General features: G+C 40.4%; 1 protein-coding gene across 2 annotated transcripts in view; it reads left to right on the top strand.

Moving 5' to 3' along the window:
* mta1 (metastasis associated 1) overlaps positions 1 to 16,726 on the top strand; it is a 47,765-nt gene extending 31,039 nt beyond the window's left edge. Inside the window, exons 5-19 of one of the 2 annotated variants that reach the window (XM_058614759.1) lie at positions 87 to 213; positions 2,882 to 2,945; positions 3,447 to 3,564; positions 4,935 to 5,037; positions 6,516 to 6,615; positions 7,021 to 7,209; positions 8,536 to 8,610; positions 8,761 to 8,819; positions 9,014 to 9,159; positions 10,053 to 10,204; positions 11,182 to 11,371; positions 12,393 to 12,482; positions 12,896 to 13,051; positions 15,234 to 15,377; positions 16,071 to 16,726. In XM_058614759.1, coding sequence (XP_058470742.1) covers positions 87 to 213; positions 2,882 to 2,945; positions 3,447 to 3,564; positions 4,935 to 5,037; positions 6,516 to 6,615; positions 7,021 to 7,209; positions 8,536 to 8,610; positions 8,761 to 8,819; positions 9,014 to 9,159; positions 10,053 to 10,204; positions 11,182 to 11,371; positions 12,393 to 12,482; positions 12,896 to 13,051; positions 15,234 to 15,343 — 1,679 coding nt within the window. In that variant the 3' untranslated portion in view covers positions 15,344 to 15,377; positions 16,071 to 16,726. The remainder of the gene's footprint in view (positions 1 to 86; positions 214 to 2,881; positions 2,946 to 3,446; positions 3,565 to 4,934; positions 5,038 to 6,515; positions 6,616 to 7,020; positions 7,210 to 8,535; positions 8,611 to 8,760; positions 8,820 to 9,013; positions 9,160 to 10,052; positions 10,205 to 11,181; positions 11,372 to 12,392; positions 12,483 to 12,895; positions 13,052 to 15,233; positions 15,378 to 16,070) is intronic. The other variant, XM_058614760.1, reaches the window with a different exon arrangement.
* Positions 16,727 to 20,662: the final 3,936 nt, after the last annotated feature.

The raw sequence follows: 20,662 nt of genomic DNA on the forward strand, positions 1-20,662 counted from the left end.
GACGCCATTGTTCAGCCTCATCTGATGCACGTGTGTTTGACCTTTGCCCCCTCCCTTTTTTTTTTTCTCTCTCCCCCTCCACCCAGGGGAGCTGGAGGAGGAGATGGAGAACCCAGAGATGGCCGACCTCCCCGAGAAACAGAAACACCAGCTCAGACACAGAGAGCTTTTCTTGTCTCGCCAACTGGAGTCTTTACCTGCCACACACATCAGGTACACACCATCAACACCACTAAACGACGTCTCGCCGCTTTCTTTGTCTTTTTGTTCTCCGCTTTCCGCGAAAGAACTGATCTCAGGCTGTGAATGAGATGTCATGCAGTTCTTTTGAGCCACAGTTGAGTCTGAAAAATCCCAATTTTCTCAGAACAAAACAATGACGTGTCCTTACATTTCTTTTTTTTTTTTTTTTGTGGTTTCCACCTGAGTCTTTTATGTTTGGTATCTTTCACTAATGAGTCAAATCCTGTATTAATTAAAGGAATACTTTAATTGCATGTGGCTCTGTATAGCTAGAATAGCAGTAGCATTTTTTAAAAATTGTGCTTCCCTCCCTCAGTTTTCCAGAGTTGTAAAAAAAAAAAAAACTGTCTTTCCAAAATAAAACGTTGGTTCAAGGTTTGAAACTACAATGCCAGTTCGGCACTTTTTAGACTCACCCAAAGGGGGACAAGACTTCATTCCCAGAATGTAAACACAGTGTCCACCATCTTTGCTAACAGTTACGCTAACCGGCTCTTGCTCTGCAGAGTAAAATGAGAACGACAAGGGAAAAGACCTGTATTTCGGTGAAAACTAGGTGGCCAGTATTTTTGTATTTTTAGATTTATTATATATTTAATTTCTCACAGGGATTTGTCTGTTTACACAACTAGCGCTGTCTGCTTCGACGCCTGAGACTCGTGGGGCAGCGAACGCAGTGCATTCTGGGAGTTGTTGTCGTCGTCCAAATTCAAATTTTTCTGCCTTTCTCAGCCAAGAAGGCAACATTTCTACTACATAGATGACCCAGTTTTCCAACAGGGAAATATTCCTTTAAATGTTGACCGAAAGGCTTGTGTATGTGACACATGTGTACTCTAGTTAATCTATCACACTCCGTTGATTTTAAGAACTTTTTAAGACATGGTTTAAAGTACTGTCTGTACTGTTATGTAAAACACCATCAATCCTGACGACAGTGCTAAAACATAATTGATCTCAATCAGTCACGTGAATGTTATTTATATGCCAAATTTCAAACAAATCAAAAGTGCTTTGTAGATGATTGGCAAAAACCTGCAATGTAATTTTTCTTTCACATTCAGAATTAGGGACCAATACTTTTCTGATGCATCAAAAGAAAACAATAAAAGGTCAAACATTTTTAATTTTAATAAACAAGAGCGTGGAATATTTTTATTTTTATTTTCTCACATGCTAACAAGAACAGTACCAAAAAACAAATACTATAGTAATATGTTTCATGATTGGTATTATGGCAGAACTACTCCTGTAACACTTTGAGGGTGTACCTAATAAAGTGAACACATGGTGTATAACTTAGAACTTTAACATGGGTAATCAAGATTGTTATTTTTCAAGAAATTTAACCCACTGTCACTTTTATTAAGTGAATTTCCAACAGTGCTGAACCAGTCTGCTCTGCTGTGATGGTACGCCGCCGCCACCGCCATCTTACAGGAACCCGGGATTCATTTTGCCTTGAACGCACCGTGACACAGAATAATCCACTTCTATTCTACAGAAAAGCCGTTTCTGCTTCCAGGACTATGGTTGCTCATTAGTAAGCCCCAGGCAATCCCACTTAATCATCGCCACATTATTACCTGACATTTCTGAGGAGGAAGCCGATGTGCTCCAACAAAAATAACTAAAGTGATGTTTAGATTTATTTTTTTTTCTGCAAATTCATGCTTGATCATAACTCAAGTGTGCAGTGAGGGTGACGCCAGGTCTTTTTGAGTTCATCGCCCCCCCCAGCTGAACTCTATTTGACTTGCACTTGAGAGGTTTGGAGTATTTAGCTGCTAAATCAGTAGTTTGTATCCAGACAGATGGAGACAATGACTGGAACATGATATTTCAGATTAAAGTCTGGGTGAATTGTAACTTAATTCATACGATTGTTGCTTTAACCAGTTCACTTTTGGATTAATTGGGATATCATTAGGGCTGCAACTGACGATCATCTTCATAATCGATTAAACTGTCGGTTATTTTCTGGATTAATCGAGCACTTGTTTGGTCCATAAAATGGCGTAAAATGTTCAAAATTATGACATGCTCAAATGTCTTCTATTGTCCACAAAAAAAAATGAATCAGTTTGAATGATTTCTTTGTCATTTGGAGCAAAGAAACCAGAACATATTCACATTTAAGAAGCTGAAAAATCAGATAACTTGTTTTAATTATTTAAAAACAACAATCGATTATCAAAATAGTTGCCGATTAATGTAGTAATCGATTATTAATCGATTAGTTGAATGATCGATACAGCCCTACACATGAAGCTGATTAAGCCTCTAGATCCAGTGTTACCTGGCGACAGTTTCTCACTGCACACAGGAAATGATAAGTTTTATGTCGACTGAAGACAGACAGAGGGTTATATTGGAGTTTCAGAGTTGACTCAGAAAATCCCGTCATTTGCCAGCACTTCTTGTCCCCGCCCACTCCTGCGCTGGCGGTGTATACAAACAAAAGCTCCCTTTTTAAGATGATGGATACAACAAATGAAACAGTGCAGCTTTAAGTCTCTTTTTCTGAAATGTTCACTCTTTCTCGCGTCCCCCGACACCTGCCTGACCTTTGACGTCCTCTTTAACAACCACTCAACCCTCTGACCTTTCTCCTCCTCTGTTTTGTGCTGGACTCCAGGGGAAAATGCTGTGTGACGCTGCTGAACGAGACCGAAGCTCTGAAGTCATACCTGGAAAGAGAGGTAAGCCGGCGAGCTTTTCAATTATGATATGACGTGTTCATATTGTGATTAGTGTATGGTTCGTAATTGGCGTAACGGATCGTATTTGCAACGAATGAAACTTATTTCCTCATCTGAAGAGCAAGAATTGGGGGGCGTCGAGTTCCCGCAGCACTGCATAATTTCATCACAATGCTGTTTTGTCACACATTTCATCGTTGTCAAATTATTTGGATATTGCACTTGGTTGTATCATCGATACCAAGAAGAAATACACGTCCCACATTTTTCAGCCTGTGCTCAGGGAAGGATTTATGTGAAATTTGGGGGGTTTGGGATTTTATCATGATAGTTAACAACAATGCTATCCTATCTAGTGACAATAAAATACTTAACTAATTCTCGTTTCCAGATTCAGCGTTATAACCAAGAATTTTCTTGTCATAATAAGGGGAAATGTACAAAGAATAACACTCGTTCATTGCGTTCTCATGCCTTTCTGCCTGTATCTGTATTTCCCAGGATGCCTTCTTCTACTCGCTGGTGTATGACCCTCAGCAAAAGACGCTGCTGGCCGATAAGGGGGAGATCCGCGTTGGGAACAAGTACCAGGCCGACATCACCGACCTCCTGAACGAAGGTTCACTTTATTTTATTTGATTGACACCGTTTTTCCAAGAAAGAGGTTTCCTCTCCGAGTAGCACATTCACATTTTCCTTCAGGGGATTTATTTTTTTCACCCAGCTGAGCGCCGAGATTTATTCTTCTTTTTAAAACAAATTCTTCGGCATTAATAGGGCAAGCTGAGATCTAGACGGATTATTGAACTCCTCCATGTTTTGGGAACTGCTCAGTTCTCTGAAACACTTGACAAAGCTGTAAACAGCACTTTTGTGCCTGAAGCCAGTGCTTACTTTTGTTTTCTACAATTAAACTACAGGCAAAAAAAAAAAAAAGCCTAACTCAAGTTTCCATGGCAATCACAGTGTGGCAGCATGATTATACATAATCAGAGCATTTAAAATAACAGATCACTGTCTATGTTCTGCACAAACGATTTGCTTTTACAGTCACCTTCCATATCTTCCATAATCCTTGTTTTTTTTTAAAGGTCACATCTATGAGTCTAATTTGCATGTATGTACAAAAGAATGAAAAAAGTGCATTAGTTGTTGCAAAGTAATTTAGTTTTTTCCTTCTCAAATGAAAAATATTCAGTTTTAATCTTTTTTTTTTCTAATAAGGAACAAATAAACCAGGAAATATTCACTTTCAAAAAGCTAAAAAAAAAAAATCTGAACTTGTTTTAAACATAAAAAATTATCAAAAGAGTCGAGGAAGTGCTGCAACTAAGGATTATTTCCGTAATCGATTAATCTGACGATCATTTTCTCGATTATTCAAGTGATCGATTGGAAATGTCGATCAGTGTTCATCAAACCTGGAAATAATAACGTTCTCAAATGTCTCGTTTTTGTCCACAAACCAAAATGATTCACTTTTAAGGATTTCTTTTGTATATGGGAGCAAGAAACGGAGAAAAATATTCACATTTAAGAAGCTAAAACAATCAGAAATTGTGTTTTTTAATAATGAAAAAAGCTTCTGATCAATCGATTATCAAAATCATTGACGATTCATTTACTAATCCATTAATAACCGCTTAATCGTTGCAGCCATATATGAAATTGTTCACTTTCGATGTGAAGTCTGTTCTGACAGATTTAGGGTTTGATGACAAAACCTGTTAAATTCCAATTAGGGAACTGTTGGGGACACTAAGCTCTGTAATTAACGCCATGTTAATGAAATCCTTGTATGTGTTATGTGATTTTAAAGCTGCCTGTCTGCTTGGTTGCAGGCGGGCCAACTGCAACTTTTCTCATCAAAGCTTCACACAAGGGAGTAGTTGGAGGGGGTGGGAGGGAAAAGGATGTGGACACGTGGTGGTGGGGGGAAAACTGCAGAAAATGAACTGTGTGTACCTGTGTTTTCTTGTTTCCGTGTAGGTGAGGGTGATGGCAGAGAACTGGAGAAACTAGAGGAGAAGATCTGGGACCCCAACAGCTCACTGACGGAGAAACAGATCGACCAGTTCTTAGTCGTTGCTCGGTAAGTCGGCGCAGGAGAGAAAAAAAACAAACCTATATTGATACCACTTCCATCCTGACTTCCTGTGGTTTATGTGGAAACTTTGTGACGATGACAAGGCCCCAGAATGCACGTGTGGTGTGTTTCGACCATGAATCGTTTCCCTCCTGTAAAATTTGTTTTTATGGTAGTTGTATGTACACAAACACTCACATATGCACTAATACCAAAGTAAAGAGGAATGTGTGCGAGAGACGGGACGCACAGAAGCTTTACCGGGAAAAACTCAAGGAAGCATCGATTGAATTTAACAGAGAAATAAGAAAAAAGGAGTCTTGCTTTTCCACAATACAGATATAGCAAGTTTTTGTTTTTCCATTAGTGATAGTACCTGGTAGTTCTTTTAGTACTTGCTCTAGCGAGGTTCCATACTAAATATACTAAAATGTGACGGCGCGTTTCCACCACGTTTCCACCTGAGCTGATACTAAAATGTGACACCGCGTTTCCACCGTGTTGCCACCGCGCTTCCACCGCGTTCCAACCTGAGCCGATACTAAAATGTGACGTCAACAGAGTGCCGGTCACTGGAAGAGTCGTAAGCGACGTTCAACATAGGAATCAAACCGAACAATGCCGAACTGTAGATCAGTTAAAAAGACTTGAAGAATCCTGAAAACGTGCGTTAATCTCCAGCATTTAATCTACAGCACTGCCGAAAGCCGGCGACCGTGAGCCGAATCGCGACCCCGTTCAGTCGTGTTTCAGTTCAGTGACTGTAGTGACACAGCTGTGCTATGGCGACTCCGCCCACGTTGAGGCGGTACTATGGAGTCCTGTAAATCCTGTAGAGCCAAGCCGAGCGGTGCTATAGCTGTATAGTGGAAAAGCGTCATTCGTGGGCCTGTTCCCTCACTTTTTAGTCTTCATGTTAGTTTCCTGTGTCGTAGCTCCTGCTTTATATTTACCCCAGGCAATTTTTAAGACATAATATATAATATTTCATCCCTGTATAGATCTTTATCTTTATTTATTTATTTGTTTGTTTGTTTGTTTGTTTATTTCGAACATGTAAAAACAAAACATACTGAAGAAAACAAATGCAGATGCGCATTCCACCTCATTGGTACACAAAAATCGGTTTACTTGTTCAAAAAGGAGTGGGAGGAAGTATAAACTTATTTATTCCCACCCCAGTTTCCACAACTCAACGTAATTGACATAATTTTATTTATTTAGCTTCCTGCTTACCAATCCATTCATTCATTTCTTAATATACAATATCCATTTTCTCTAAAAAAAAATGTATGTCTTTTTTTATTTTATTATTTTTTTTATTACATCATATAATCTGGGATTACGGGCTTCCTTCTTCCTCTTTGTACTTTATGAAAATCCCTTCTTTATACCTCTTTTTGAACCGAATCATTGCCTCAATACTGCATTCATTCTTTGAAAATGTTCAACCCAAAGTTGGTGTCTGTCTTTGCGTCCTGTAGGTCGGTGGGTACGTTCGCCAGAGCTCTGGACTGCAGTAGTTCTGTGCGACAGCCCAGCCTTCACATGAGCGCTGCTGCAGCCTCCAGGGACATCACCTTGGTGAGTGATACACACGTGTGTGCGCGCACACACACACGGGAGTGGCCTTGGGTTAAAGTGGCGGCGCGCCACAGCGGGGAGACAAATGGGGCAACGAACCAAAAGAAAATACCTGCAGTGCACAGCGTTTGTGTGTGTGTGTGTGTGTGTGTGTGTGTGTCTTTAACAAGCATTTGGCCATAGAAGCCTGGTGTTGGGTCTGTTCTGCCCTAGATCTTCTCCTCATATATAAAACATAGATGAGAGGCCTTCGAGCAACACACACTCACACACACATAGACAAACTGAGTCTGAAGCATTACACAAGAAGCTGTAAAATGCAGCAGAATATCACAACACATCTTGACTCGGAATAACACGACAACTCCTGAGACAATATATTCTACTCTGTGTGTGTGTGTTCAGTTTCACGCCATGGACACCCTCCACGCCACGGGCTATGACATGACCCGAGCCATCGCGGCGCTGGTGCCCCAGGGCGGGCCCGTCCTCTGCAGGGACGAGATGGAGGAGTGGAGCGCCTCGGAGGCCAACCTGTTCGAGGAGGCGCTGGAGAAATACGGCAAAGATTTCACCGACATCCAGCAGGATTTTGTGAGTAATTAACCAGTAAAAAAAAAAAAAAGGGGGGGGATGGGATTTGAGGATTTTGTTTGTCAGCCAAGGGCTAGTTAGCTTAGCATACATATTAGACTGGGAAAAGCCTTCTGGTTTGTAGAAATACCTGTTTGTTTGTTTGTTTGTTTGTTTGTTTGTTTTTGTTTTTAAAATTTTTTAGTAATTTCTTTTGTTTTCTTTTTTAAAAGGAAGATATTCAGGTTGAAACTGTGATCTAACACTTGCAGTAATGAAAGTGTTACTGGATAAAAAAGAAGAAGCTAATACCACAATGACCCTTTAATTATCGAGTTCAGTGATGGATGAGAGGTGTTGACGCTAATGTTTATTAATTTATTTTAATTTAATCGTATAAAATGTGTTATATTTATGTGGAGGAAAAGTAGCAGTGAAAACAGATGTCGCTGATATCAATGTTTATCAAGTGGCGGTGAAGTGTCACAGCCTGTTTTCTACACCACAATGTGCCATTTTTTTCTTTTTCTCAAAGGCTTTTCAGCTTTATAGCATAGTCATACGTGGAAAGTGCAGAATTAGAGCCGCATCTCTGCAGCTTTGTGGTCCATTTGGCTCATTGAGCTTTTATACAGTGAGCAATCATTGTCTAAGAAAGCCAAAAAGCTACTTTTCGTCCTCTGAGCCTCGGCTGGAGAAGCAGGATGCTGCTGCTGAACCTTCTCCACCTCATGTTGTGCTCGGCCCTCCAATGTGTGCGTCACTCCACCACCTGGTGGCCGCCCGCCGTTGGTGCGGCTCATTCTCCTGCTCCTCAAACAACAGGACTCCACCACCACCATTATGGGTGGGGCCACTTCTTGACGGCTCAGTTTGCTTTCAAACTTCTCCGAGGGACTTTCGTCGCTCGCGCTCGCGCGTTCACCTCCGGCGTGCTTGTGCTTGTTTATGAGTTCCTCAGGGTTGTTGACATGTGTCACCGAGTCTGGTGTTATTACAGTGTCATATTTAGCTGGGAATGCTGAGTCAGCGTTTCCTAGTATAGTATTCCCTCCCGGCTCATGCGGGACATTCCCATTTTTACTCCTCGTTTCGTGCAGATGCTGATCGTAGCGGATGCAATCTTAATTTTCCGTTTTGTGAATGTGATTTTTCACACTTATTGACTTTAAGTGTGAGTTGAATCCCATGTTTCTTTGAAACGAACATGCTTTTAGTCTAAATTGTACTTTTGTCGACATGTCGGGAGCTAAATCCACATTTAATGTTCACTCCATAGATTGCGCCACTTTAAATAACAAGCTCTCTAAACTAATGCTGATTATTTTTGTCCTCCTCCTTTTGTAGTTGCCCTGGAAGTCCCTGACAAGTATTATCGAGTATTACTACATGTGGAAGACCACAGACAGATATGTACAACAGGTAAAAGCATACCTTTTATTTCGTTTTTCAATCAAAGTCTGATTTAATGTAAACCCTGAATGTTATTGATCTTCTTTGAGTCGTCGAGTCTTTTCAGTGTCCTAAACTCAAGGTTGATAACTCTAACTCTTCCTCCTTTGTCTGCTCCAGAAACGATTAAAAGCAGCCGAGGCTGAGAGCAAGTTGAAGCAGGTCTACATCCCTAACTAGTGAGTCTTTTGATGCCCAAGTCTCCGTGCGGAATATCGAGTTTAATAATTCTATTCATGACAGAATAAAGGAATGATTCTCCGCAGCATTTCTGATATTTCAAAGTTGCTCAGGCCATTTTGTGACATTTGTCCGTGCAGCATCAGTGTTCCGTGTTCTGACTCGATCCCTCTTGATTGCCGTGCCTCCACAGTAACAAGCCAAACCCTAACCAACTGAGTAACAACGTGAAGCCAGCTCTGGTGAACGGAGCGGCGGGTGCAGTCGTCCCGGGGCCTCCGGGCACAGGACAGACAGGACAGACCCCGGCCCTGGGCAGAGCCTGTGAAAGCTGCTACAGTGAGTCATTATTTGTCGTATGTGCACTATTCGAGCCCTGATACACAGGCTTATTTTACAGTATTGCAATTGTTGTTTTTCGCCCATGTGGACACTGAAGATAGATCTATATTGATATGAGAAAATCATCTGCTTACTTCTTGTTAAAATACTGAGGAAAGTGAGCACACTATCAATTCTACATCTAGCGCTGGTCTCTTCCTATTTTTGATTTATTCAACAATTTTCGCAGTTGAATTTCCAGCTAAGGTCTCGGCTAAAAGCGGAACGGACAAGTAAACACTGAATTTATCATCCGGCATTGAATGTGTAATGCTCCGCGTAGTATTCTTTGTAATGTAATATGGCACCGTGGTGGAGGACAGCTGGTTGCAGGAGTCTCAAATCGAGCGCCGTCTCTATTTAAGTCGCTTGTTTTGGAACCCGGTTGTCTCCCACTATATGACTATATTAATGTACGGGATGCATGGTTACGCTTTGTCAAATTTGATTTTGCATTATTTGATCCTGCATTTTAACTTTTTATCTTTAATTGCCCAGTTATTATTCTGAGAAAGGAAAAAAAAAATAAAATAAATAAGATTCTTCCTCCTCATCTGAAAGAACACAACTGTCTTATTTAAAGGGCTCAAATTAAGTCCATTGTATCTGCGTGTGATTCACATTTTAATTGCACGTTGAAGGCGGAGAGGAGAGAGCGACTGGCGTTGCATGCACCGCATTGTCTGACTTATTTTAGTGGGTTGTAGTTAATGCAGTGACGGGGGAGTAAAGGTTGTGCACATGACAGCATCTCATGATTACACGTGGATCGTGCATCGCACCACACGCCTGTGACTGTCTGTGTGAAACACTGCACTCACTCTGTTCTCCTTCTTCCTGTGTGTGTGTAGCCAGCAGCTCCTACCAGTGGTACTCATGGGGACCTCCCAACATGCAGTGTCGCTTGTGCGCCTCCTGCTGGACCTACTGGAAGAAGTACGGAGGGCTGAAGATGCCCACGAGGCTGGACGGAGAGCGGCCCGGACCCAACCGCAGCAGCTTGGTAAAAAAAAAAATAAAAAATAAATAAACACAAGCACACCTGTGTGAATAAACGTGGAGTTATTTAACCTGTTAACCCCACAAACACATTGTGAAGCTCATGTAAAGGCTCTGCTCCTTGAGGGATAGTATCTGTGAATAACCATCTGTGCCTACAGTGCATAAAATCTGCACGTCATATTCTTTATTAGTCAGTATTTAAATTGATCTAAAATCCAAAATGTGTCGTATAATTCCGCAGAGACTAATTTGACGTCCTTAAATTGTTGTTACTTAAAGAGGTTTATCCCGGACGTCATTCCCATTTTGATTTAATTTTGACATTTAGAAGTTAAAACAGACACGTGGATTAAAATTGAGTCAAACTGTCATAAATTAGTGTATTTCATGTGTTACAAATGTGTGTTTGTATGTGTGCTAAGTCTATTAATACTGTAAATGTGTTTGTGTGTAAAATGTCTGAGCACACTGCTATTGCTATTTTTTTTCAAAGCACCTTGCCGAGTTTAGAAAAATGATTATTGTTATTATTATTATAAGCCATTATTTTGCTTTTCCATTAGCGATAGTACCTGGTACTTTTTTTTTAGTACCTGCTTCCAAGTGAGCTGACCCGATACCATGCGTGACGTCGTCAGACTGCCGGCCACTGATTGGTCAGAGTGCCGTCACTGGAAAAGGCACGAGCAAAGACGTCTGGAATCTGGAATCAAACTGTAGATCAGTTAAAAAGACTTAAAAATCTCGAAAACGTGCGTTAATCTCCAACATTTAGCAAGGAATTGTCTAAAAATCCTAATATTTAACAGAGGAGTCTGGTGTATTTAGCAAAATCAATGTTTAGGAGGTAATATAGTAATGGAAAACCAACCAAACTGCGTACTATGTAGTGGAAAAGCAACATTAGTAATATTAGTTACTCCTGTTTCAGACCTGTTTCTACATTCACATCGCACTGTGCCGTCTTTGTGTCTCCAGAGCCCCCACGGTTTGCCCCTGCGCCACAGCGGCAGCCCCAAGTTTGCGGTGAAGACACGACAGGCCTTTTACCTGCAGACCACCACGGTGACGCGCATGACTCGCCGCCTCTGCCAGGACATGATCAGACCGCGACACCTGGCCCGGCATCCGTACCTCCCTGTCAACACAGCAGCCATCAAGGCAGAATGTAAGGACGCCTAATTCACCAACTGGGGAAAAAAAAAATCATTTTAAGGTCCAGTGTGTAAGAATTAGTGACATGTAATGGTGAGGCTGTGACAAATGGGAGGACCTCCCTGGTTTCTTTTCCTTTCTTTTTGCCTCCAAAAAGCAAGGCCCAGTACATACACACTGGACTTCTAGCAGGGATATTAAATAAAACCCGCACCTTTCTCAGTAGTTTGTGTCTCAGCTGAATCTGAATACACAAGAAACTTAATTATTATATTTAAGCAGCTATAATAATTAGAGCTGAAACAATTAATCGGAGACTATGATTAAAACAAGATTTCCGATTGTTTAAGCTTCTTAAATGTGAAGATTTTCCTCATTTCTTTGCTCTGGATAACAAAGAAATCATTAGAAGTGAATCATTTTGGTTTGTTGACCAAACAAGACATTTTGAGAACATCATCATTTCCAGGTTTGACGAACACCGATCCACATTTTTTAAGGTTTTCTGATATTTTATGGACCGAACGAAAATACTGTCGGAGAAAAATCCAAAACTAGCCATAAACCGATCGATGGGGAGATGCGGCAGACGCGCCACACTTCCGGTGTAAACCAGGCCTTATTCTAATAATAATTCTAATTCTCAAACTACCACCTGAGCAAATCTTGACCTCTTAAAAAATACAGTGGTGTAAATGGGTCGAGCAAAGTCAACTACGGACCTTTCCCAGGAGGCAGATTCATTCTCTCATCATCCTCTTTTTCCTCACATGTACTTCACACACCGGTATAGTGAAATTAGATTAAGATGGAGCGAGAGATAAGGTGACTAATTATTAGAATCCTTGTTATTTGTTTTCATTTTCTCTGGTCAAAGTGCCCCAGCTCCACTTGGATCACATACTGGTGTAGACAGTAGAACAGTATTTCTGGTTTAGCAGAGGCAGCCACTCTAAAATGTTACCTTAAAGTGATTTTACACTATTGTTAGTTGTATATTCACGTTTTTGTATATTGATTTTTTTTGTCTTCAGGTGCTCTGCGGGTGCCCGATCAGCCAAAAAAGCCGGTGTCACTGAAACCTGTGGACCGTAAACCTCTGGAGTCTGTGGTTCGGTATTTAGGTAAGAAGACGGAAGCATACTTACACAACATTTAGAAATATGGGAATAAAAAAACCATTTATTATTTGTAGTCCAAAGGCTTTGGGTCTTGGTGTTTCAGAGATCCTCACCGGTGACACTGTTGCCCTTTTTTAAAATGTTTTTCTCTCAAACTGCAGATGAACTCTGCTAATCCACGGCGATAAATATGGCTTTTTATCTAATGAGTTAAAAATAAGCCATTAAATTTAAACGTGAAAAAAGCGCCGGTGCTGCCGTGTTTCGGATTAGATTAACGAGTCACTTCCATTGATTTAATTCCATTTTCTGTGTCCCTCGTTTGCCCTTGTACTATCCTCTCTGCTTAACAACCGGTGGTCTTCCAGCACTCGTCTTCTCTCCCTTCATCTCTCTATCTGTCTCTCACGTTTCAGAAGCTCATCCCTGTCCAGTGAAGCCCAACCCTCCCACACGAGGATGCTCCATCTCTACAGGCAGCCTGACGCCCATTAAATGCTCTCCCATCCTCAACAACGGCTCCCCCACCATCTTAGGCAAGCGCACCTATGAACAGCACAACGGACTGGACAGTGAGTCGACGTACAGTACAGTACAGTTTGTGTGGAGCAAAAAAAAACAAACTTAAGGCCACGTCTAGACGGAAACACCATCGACTCAAAGCGCTGTAGTACATATGCCAGCCCTGTAAGTGGCGCTGTAACGTTACACCAAAAAAAGTTTACAGATATAATAGCAGAAACAGAGACGGGGGAAAGAAAGGGAAAAAATGTCGGTTTATTTACATTTTGTGACGTTTCCATCCGATTTTAGTTACTCGTTTTTAAAAAAGCGGCTGGCGACAAATCTACCGACTTCCTGTCATAAAACTAAATACTTTACGAGACGTAAGGAAATGCACAATTCTGCCGATTCAACACTTTTTTCAACCGCCTTGTATGAACTCTCTAAAGACAGGACGTCTTTTCACGCCGACTTTAGCTACTAGGTTGTAATATGACGCCATCGTTTTCCTAATTTTCAAATAAATACTGTTTCAGGTCTCCTAAAATGCCCTAAATTTGAGACAACCAGGTTTGAAGGTCTTTTTGGGAGACTTAAAACTTGGATTTAGGGATAGAATTTGGTTTAGCTAAAGTTTTTTTTTTTTTATTGTCATTATGAGGACATAATGAAATTTTTGCAGAGACTCCCGGCTTGAGGAACACAATAAAATAGCAAAAATGGGACTTGACACTTGACATTTGGTTCAGGGTTAGGCATTTAAAGCAGTTAACAAATATGTAAATCATTATTAAATAACATTTAATATAAGCATAAAATTATATAATTCTATTATGTCTGTGAGTGTGTTTTAAAGGGGCTATCCACCATTTTTTAAACCTGCCTCGAGAAGAGCTAGGGTTGGCTTGATAATCACGTTTTTGTGTCCGCTATAATCTAATATACCAGTTTTACAATCACTCATCTGTTAATGAAACATCTGCGCACAAAAGCATCAACCTCATGTTTTGGTCACATGACCAAAACGATCGCATCAGACTTTACTTTTAGAAAGTACGCGGCGGGAAGTGGCTGCTTCCTGAAAGTAAGTAAAGTGGACGTAAAAGACCCACAATGCAGTATTCTTTTGCTTTTCACCCTTTTATTAAATGACTTTAACTTACAAAATATATTTAACACAGAAAAAACGCTTTAAAATCACTGAAAAACCCGAGTAATGAGGATATTTATGAGAGAGAGAGAGTACAGGCCCATCTGAGCTCCCTTGCCGAAGGGTTAAGAGTTTGGGAGGTTCTTTTTTTTGGGTTGTGTCCCATTTTTCTCTTTCCCCTGTGAAACGAGAGAGGGGAAGAGACAGACTGAGAGATCAAGAGAGTGAGAGTATGCCAGGGAAAGATGGAGAGAGAGAGAGAGAGAACGGGGATTGGGTCGGTCTTGCTGCTTTAGCTGGAGGCTACAGTCTATGTTGTCATGGTAACTGCAGAGAGGAGGAGGAGGAGGAGGAGGAAGAGGACTTGGTAAGTGTATCCTGAGGGGGAAAGCATCTCCACTGGTCTGTGAGTCCACCTCAGGCTGAAGCAGGGAAAAACACACCACGAGGAGATCAGGTTTGGGACTGAGGCAGGATCCAGGATTAGGGATTATTTCTTCTTCTTCTTCTGATTTTTTTTATTGAAACACAAACTTATCAGCTTAGTCACTCGCACTGTGGTAATTTGGGGATGAAACATTTGCTACAAGTCAGGATTTATCCATTAAAGAAAATGACAGTACAGTCTAAAACCTGACACTCTTGCATCCTGTTTAGTTGAGATTATATTTCTCTTTTGAAATCAAAGAATTTGAGGGCTGCAGCGCTTAATCGTAAACAAAATTAATTGTCTATTTCGAAAATCTATTGAGTTATTTTTTTCCTAATTCAAGAAATTAATCCAAATTCATTAAATGTTTTGGTTTCTTCTCTCCATGTAACAGAGAAATAATTGAAACTGATTAATTTTGACAACTTATTGATTCATCGAGAAAATAATCAACATAATTGATCATGAAAATAGTTATAAATAGTTATATTAGTTTAAAAGTTCATTCACATATAATTTTATTTTGAAATGATTTATCTACTGGACGTTTTTCACACATTAACTGAAGATAAAAAAGGCTGTTGGAGACAACTGAAAGTATCTAATGCAGCCACTAGAGGGCAGAAGGTGTAATCCTCCATGCATGCTCTCCCTCGTCTCTCGTCTGCAGGCTCCAAGTCCAAAGTCCTGGCTCCGCAGTGGGACATCATGGCCAAGCGGATGAGCGAGGTGGCGCGGCCATCGGCCTCGCTGCAGGACGAGATCCACGAACTGGACTGAAGCATCTGTGGGAGACCGGCGAAACCACAGAGAGGTGAGACACTCTCCTCCTCCTCCTCATCCTCATCCTCCTGCTGCTGCTGCTGCTGCTGCTGCTGCTGCTGCAGGACGGTGATGATGAGGAGTTTAGGAGTTAGCACCTCCCTTTTTTCCACTTTAAAAGCAACAGCTGAAAGTGCTGTACCTCAGAGATGCATAACCTATAAACACATAAGACCTAAAAGACCTAAGAACAAACAGTGTATCGTACCATAAAACAATAAAATACTGTATAAAAACATAAAAACACAGACCGAAAAAGCTCTGTCCTCTCTGAGCTTCTGCTTAGATTTCAGCTGACCTCAGAGACCGGACAGGTGCCTGAGGATGTAGCAGCTCAGAGAGGTAAGGTGGGAAAAAACACTTTTAAAATGAACTCTAAAGTGCACGGGCTGCCAGTGGAGTGAGGTAAATGGGCGTCATGTGTTCCCTCTTGCGTGATTCAGTTCAGCAGTCACTGTCTCAAAGTGCTGTTTGGAAAGGATAGATTTTACCTTTGCCAAGTGTCCTGAGTGAATAAAAAGCTGGCCTTCTCTACTGCACCAAATTGACGGTCCAATTTAAAACCAATGCCCATTTTAAAACCCATATTTGTGACTTTAGGCTTAACATGCAGTGTCCACCTATAAGAGGAGAAGCTAATCCGGTGAATTCTTCATAATCAAGTCTTTTTTTTCCCTCGCCACAGAGGAGGGTGGAGCCACAGACGAGGGCAGCTGAGAGGCGACGACGACAACAACATCGGCCACTTTTTCTTCAGCAGGCGCTCGCGAGTTTGTCCGACGGCTGAGAATCCAGTCGCTAATCGATCACTTTAGCCGTGATCCGTCAGAAGACTGACTGTACAGGACTGTGTTTATTACTTACATTTCTTGTTATTACTGTCATTGTAATTATTGTTATTGTTATTATTATAATTTTTTTTTCTTTGTTTGTTTTTCTATAACTCAACTTGTTTGTCGATCAAACGATGGAACTTTTAAAGTTTCATAAAACAAAAAAAAAAAATAATGCTTGCAAAAACCCTGTGGAAAGGGGTGGAAGGACTGTAACATAACGCCACTCGCATCTTCTATGTTTGTTTGTTTTTTTTGTTTTCTTTAACAATTTGAAAAATTTCAACGGGGAGACGCACTTTCATTTCAGTGATCCATGTTAACTCCTCGTCTTTTGGTTTCATGAAATTTAAACGCTTTACGGGGAAATCTTAGGTTTTGTGAGGCGGCCACGCTCTTCGGCCAGAGAGGTTTAAATTATTGAGAAAGACTCGCTGTTTTTTCTACCTTTTTCACAAGTAATGCATCTATGCTTCGATGATGTAATTAAAAAAGACAATTGATTTTCCCTCTTCTTTTGGTGTCTGTGCACGAAAGGTCAAATATTGCGCTGACTTCTCTCTCAGGCTGGTATTTACTCGCCGCAGAACATGAAATCACGTTTTTAAAAGCTATTTTTCTACCTGAAAACCTCAGTATGAGAAATAATTTAAAACAGAAACATGTTTTGTCTTCACATTTCTACAACAAAATATCAATTACATTGGTTCATCTTTGTTCATAAAAAAAAAAATCATAGTAATAATTAATTTATTTCCATCAAAGTGCTTTACAGTAAATTAATTTCCTTCCTTCATGGTTCTCATTGCATTGCATTGTAAAGCAAGCACCTATTGTGTTTCTTATTTTCCTCTCTCCTCTTCTTTCGCAGTGCGGTTTGACCGGGAATGGCGTGCGATGACTTTTCTAAGTGTTTCGAGTAACCACGGTGGCAAAAATGGCAAAAAAAAGAAGAATTTCCACATACACATGAATGGGAAACAGTCAAAAAAGAAAAAGGTGATCACAACCCAGCTCATTTGGAGCGTCACTGTGTCTTCATACTCTAACGTAGAGACGTGGTTGAAACTTTAAACGGGTCACAACACTTGAAACTTTTCTCACCTAAATCAAATTTTTGATACATATTACACTTTTTTTAACAATCACAGTTTAAGTTTTGTACTTATTTTTTGGACCGTTTCAGGTTTTATAATAAGTGAAAATAATCACAAACATCTCAAAACAAACTGTTCTCCTGCCCACAATTTCCAACCTACACAGACCATTTTTACATATAAACGTTGCTATGGTTGTTGTCTAACCCTGTGTGTTTTTCCCCTTAATACAACTTAAAATCAGCTAAAAACACAGAGTTCTGGTCAAACCTCCCATTGACTCCCATGTTTAAACTTTTTTCTTTTTTTAAATGATTAAGTGATTTTAAATCTGCAATTTCTCTGTCAATTCACACCTGTTTTTCACAAATTTAAATACGGGTGCTCTTGAAAACCTCCTGACACTCACATAGAAAAACTGTGTCCGTATCATCAACCGTTCTTGAAATATGACAACTTTAAAACAGGCTTTCTCTGTTTTTTCACAAACAGGTGTTTGAAAGGGGGAGGGGGAAGTGGGAAGTGGGGAGGGGCTTGTGCAACCAGCTGTAAGAGTCAGCCTCTCAAGGTTCATTCCACCCAAATGTGACTCCACTGATACTCCGTTACCAGCTCAAGTCCTGCACCTGACGACATTGGCAACAAGAAGCGGGCACGATCAAAATGTCACTGTGGAATTTTCTTGTTTCCGGAATTATTTTGCGTCACAATTTTTTTTTTTTCTATTGTGAAAAGTTTATGGCTCCATTTCGAAATAAACACATTTATTGGCGGGATGTCGGGAAGGAAAAACTGGAAATTGGAAATTTTAATCTCATATTGCCCACCCCATACTGAAGTTTTTTTTAACCAAAATTCACTGAATAAATTAATGTTGCGGTATTTAAATGACATCATAAATTAACTTTTGTTTTTAAAAGTCAAATCCAACTTTATTTGTGCAGCACGTTAAACTCACAAACGCATGAATACATACTATAGGCATAATCATCTCATGCAAACAAAGGCCGGAAATAATCATGAAGAATTTTATTTCCCAGAAAGGACCTGAGGTAACACCAGGGGTACATTACTACATATTAAATAAATAAATACTAATATCATTGTAATGAAAGAAAAACTCCTGTAAAATATCTAAAAGAAGCAGTAAATAGACAGATACTCAGGTTAAGGTCAGGATGTGAATGAACTTGTCTCATGTGTCCTTTCACATTCGTATTAGTCCAGACTGGAACTATCGTCCACTCTCCTGAGTCCACTAGTGTTTCTCAGTGGGAGTTCTCGTGGTCAGTGTCCTCCTCACCCGCCGTCTGATCTCGTTTGTGTCTCAGAGAAAATCAATATTTATCGAATCTGCAATTTCAGCTCGTACTTATTCGTACTCGGACGAAAGGTCCTGTCCTCTCATCAGTGGGACGGGGTCGATGCTGATGGTTTTTGAGTGAGTGTCTCACTCCGTGTGGAAAGTGTCTGCGCTGTGTTTTTAGTTTATCGGACGTTAATGTCTGCGATGGAAGCAGATACGACTGTTACAAAACTCTGACACTGACGTCGACGACGTTTCCTTTCGACAAAACCATTTAACTTTTTAACACCTAAGCCTCGAAATGTCCGTCCGGACATAAAAGGGCCAGAAAATGTCCTGTGAGTAAGTGCTTTTATATATAATAACTTTCAATATCTGGTTATTTAATGCATGTTAAAATTGTGTTTGAACAATTTAAAATGAAGGAAAAACTAAAAGTTTGTGTCTCAATGTCCAGAAACTACTGTATGTACAGGTGTTTTTCCAACTCTCTCTTCTCTGGTGACAAAGACTCTCATTCGCCGGCTTCCTGCAACAGTGTGAGTAAAATTACCGTAATAACCACATATTGACTTCTCAGCTTTCAGAAACTGTTGGAATTTTTCCAATAGCACAAACCGTTGCGCAATTACGGCAATGCAAAGTGGATAGCACTGTTGCCTCGCAACAGGAAGGTGTGGAGTTGGTCAGGTTTTTGAGCAGCTCCAGTCTCCACCCTCCACTCTAAATTGCCCGTAGGTGTCAGTCTGGGATTGGCCCTAGCAGGCCTCATGTGGAGGATAAAGCGGTAGACAATGGATGGATATGTTATTATGGCAATGGAGTTCCCATTGCCTTTGTAGCTGGTCCAAAAATCACACCTATACTCACTAATTTTAGCCTAAAAGAGTTCAAAGATGACGTCATTTCCATGAGGTGACATAAGGAGGAGGGTGTGGAATGCTAACAATAGCAACCCACAGGAAGTTAGCCAAAGGACAACGTTGTTACAGCAGCTTTTTGTTGTTTTTATTCAGAAAATCTCAACTATTTTAAGCAGAGTGAATACTGCCACTATTCAGTTCATCTCTTAGTAAAGTTACTGTAGAAAACTCACTGAAAGGTGAAGTTTGTAAGATTCAGGTTAATACGTTAGCGCCCCAGACATGACATGGGGGGAAAAACAAATTCTTTGCCACAAAATAGCTATAATGTGCCCACAAATATTACTAATACTAATTTGTAAACACAATTTAATATTTTGTGGCCACAAATGTAAAGTCTGCCCCCCATATCATGTCTGTGACTCCATAAGTTAGCATCGAGCTAAGTCAGCTCCTGATTCTGTAGACAATGAGAAACAACTATTCATAAAACCAGGTGTTTAGCCAAAACGCCTGGTTAGCCAAAGGATTTAGGGGAGTTAGCCAAAGGACAACGTTGTTACAGCAGCTTTTTTGTTGTTTTTATTCAGAAAATCTCTCCTATTTTAAGCAGAGTGAAAACTGCCACTGTTCAGATCATCTTTTAGTGAAGTTACTTTAGAAAACTCACTGAAAGGTGCAGTTTGTAAGATTCAGTTAGTACGTTAGCGCCCCAGACATGACATGGGGGGCACACACACAAATTCTTTGCCGCGAAATTACTACTATGTATAATCACTAATTTGTAAACACAATTTAATATTTTGTGGCCACAAATGTAAAGTTTTTCCCACCCATGTCATGATTGTGGCACCGAATGTTAGCATCAAAACTCTTAGCATCAAAATTTTCAGTTACTGCTACTGTAGAAACATGGTGGCCCAAAATGGCCGCCTCATAGAGCTAAGTAGAGAAAGAACTATTCATAAAAGCAGGTGTTTGTACACTTGGGTATAAATATTTGGGCCTCAACTCAACAGGAAGTTGGCCATTTTTAATTTTGTCGTCGATTTGCATGCTTTGTAAGTAAACTCCTTTTGAGCACATTTATCACACCGACATTAAAAAAAAATGGATTTGTGGATTTAAAAAGCACCTTCAAAGGCGCATTATGGACCATCATGAACGAAACATGTTAT

The sequence above is a fragment of the Solea solea genome, chromosome 18, assembly GCF_958295425.1.
Source record: "Solea solea chromosome 18, fSolSol10.1, whole genome shotgun sequence".
NCBI classification, from domain to species: domain Eukaryota; kingdom Metazoa; phylum Chordata; class Actinopteri; order Pleuronectiformes; family Soleidae; genus Solea; species Solea solea.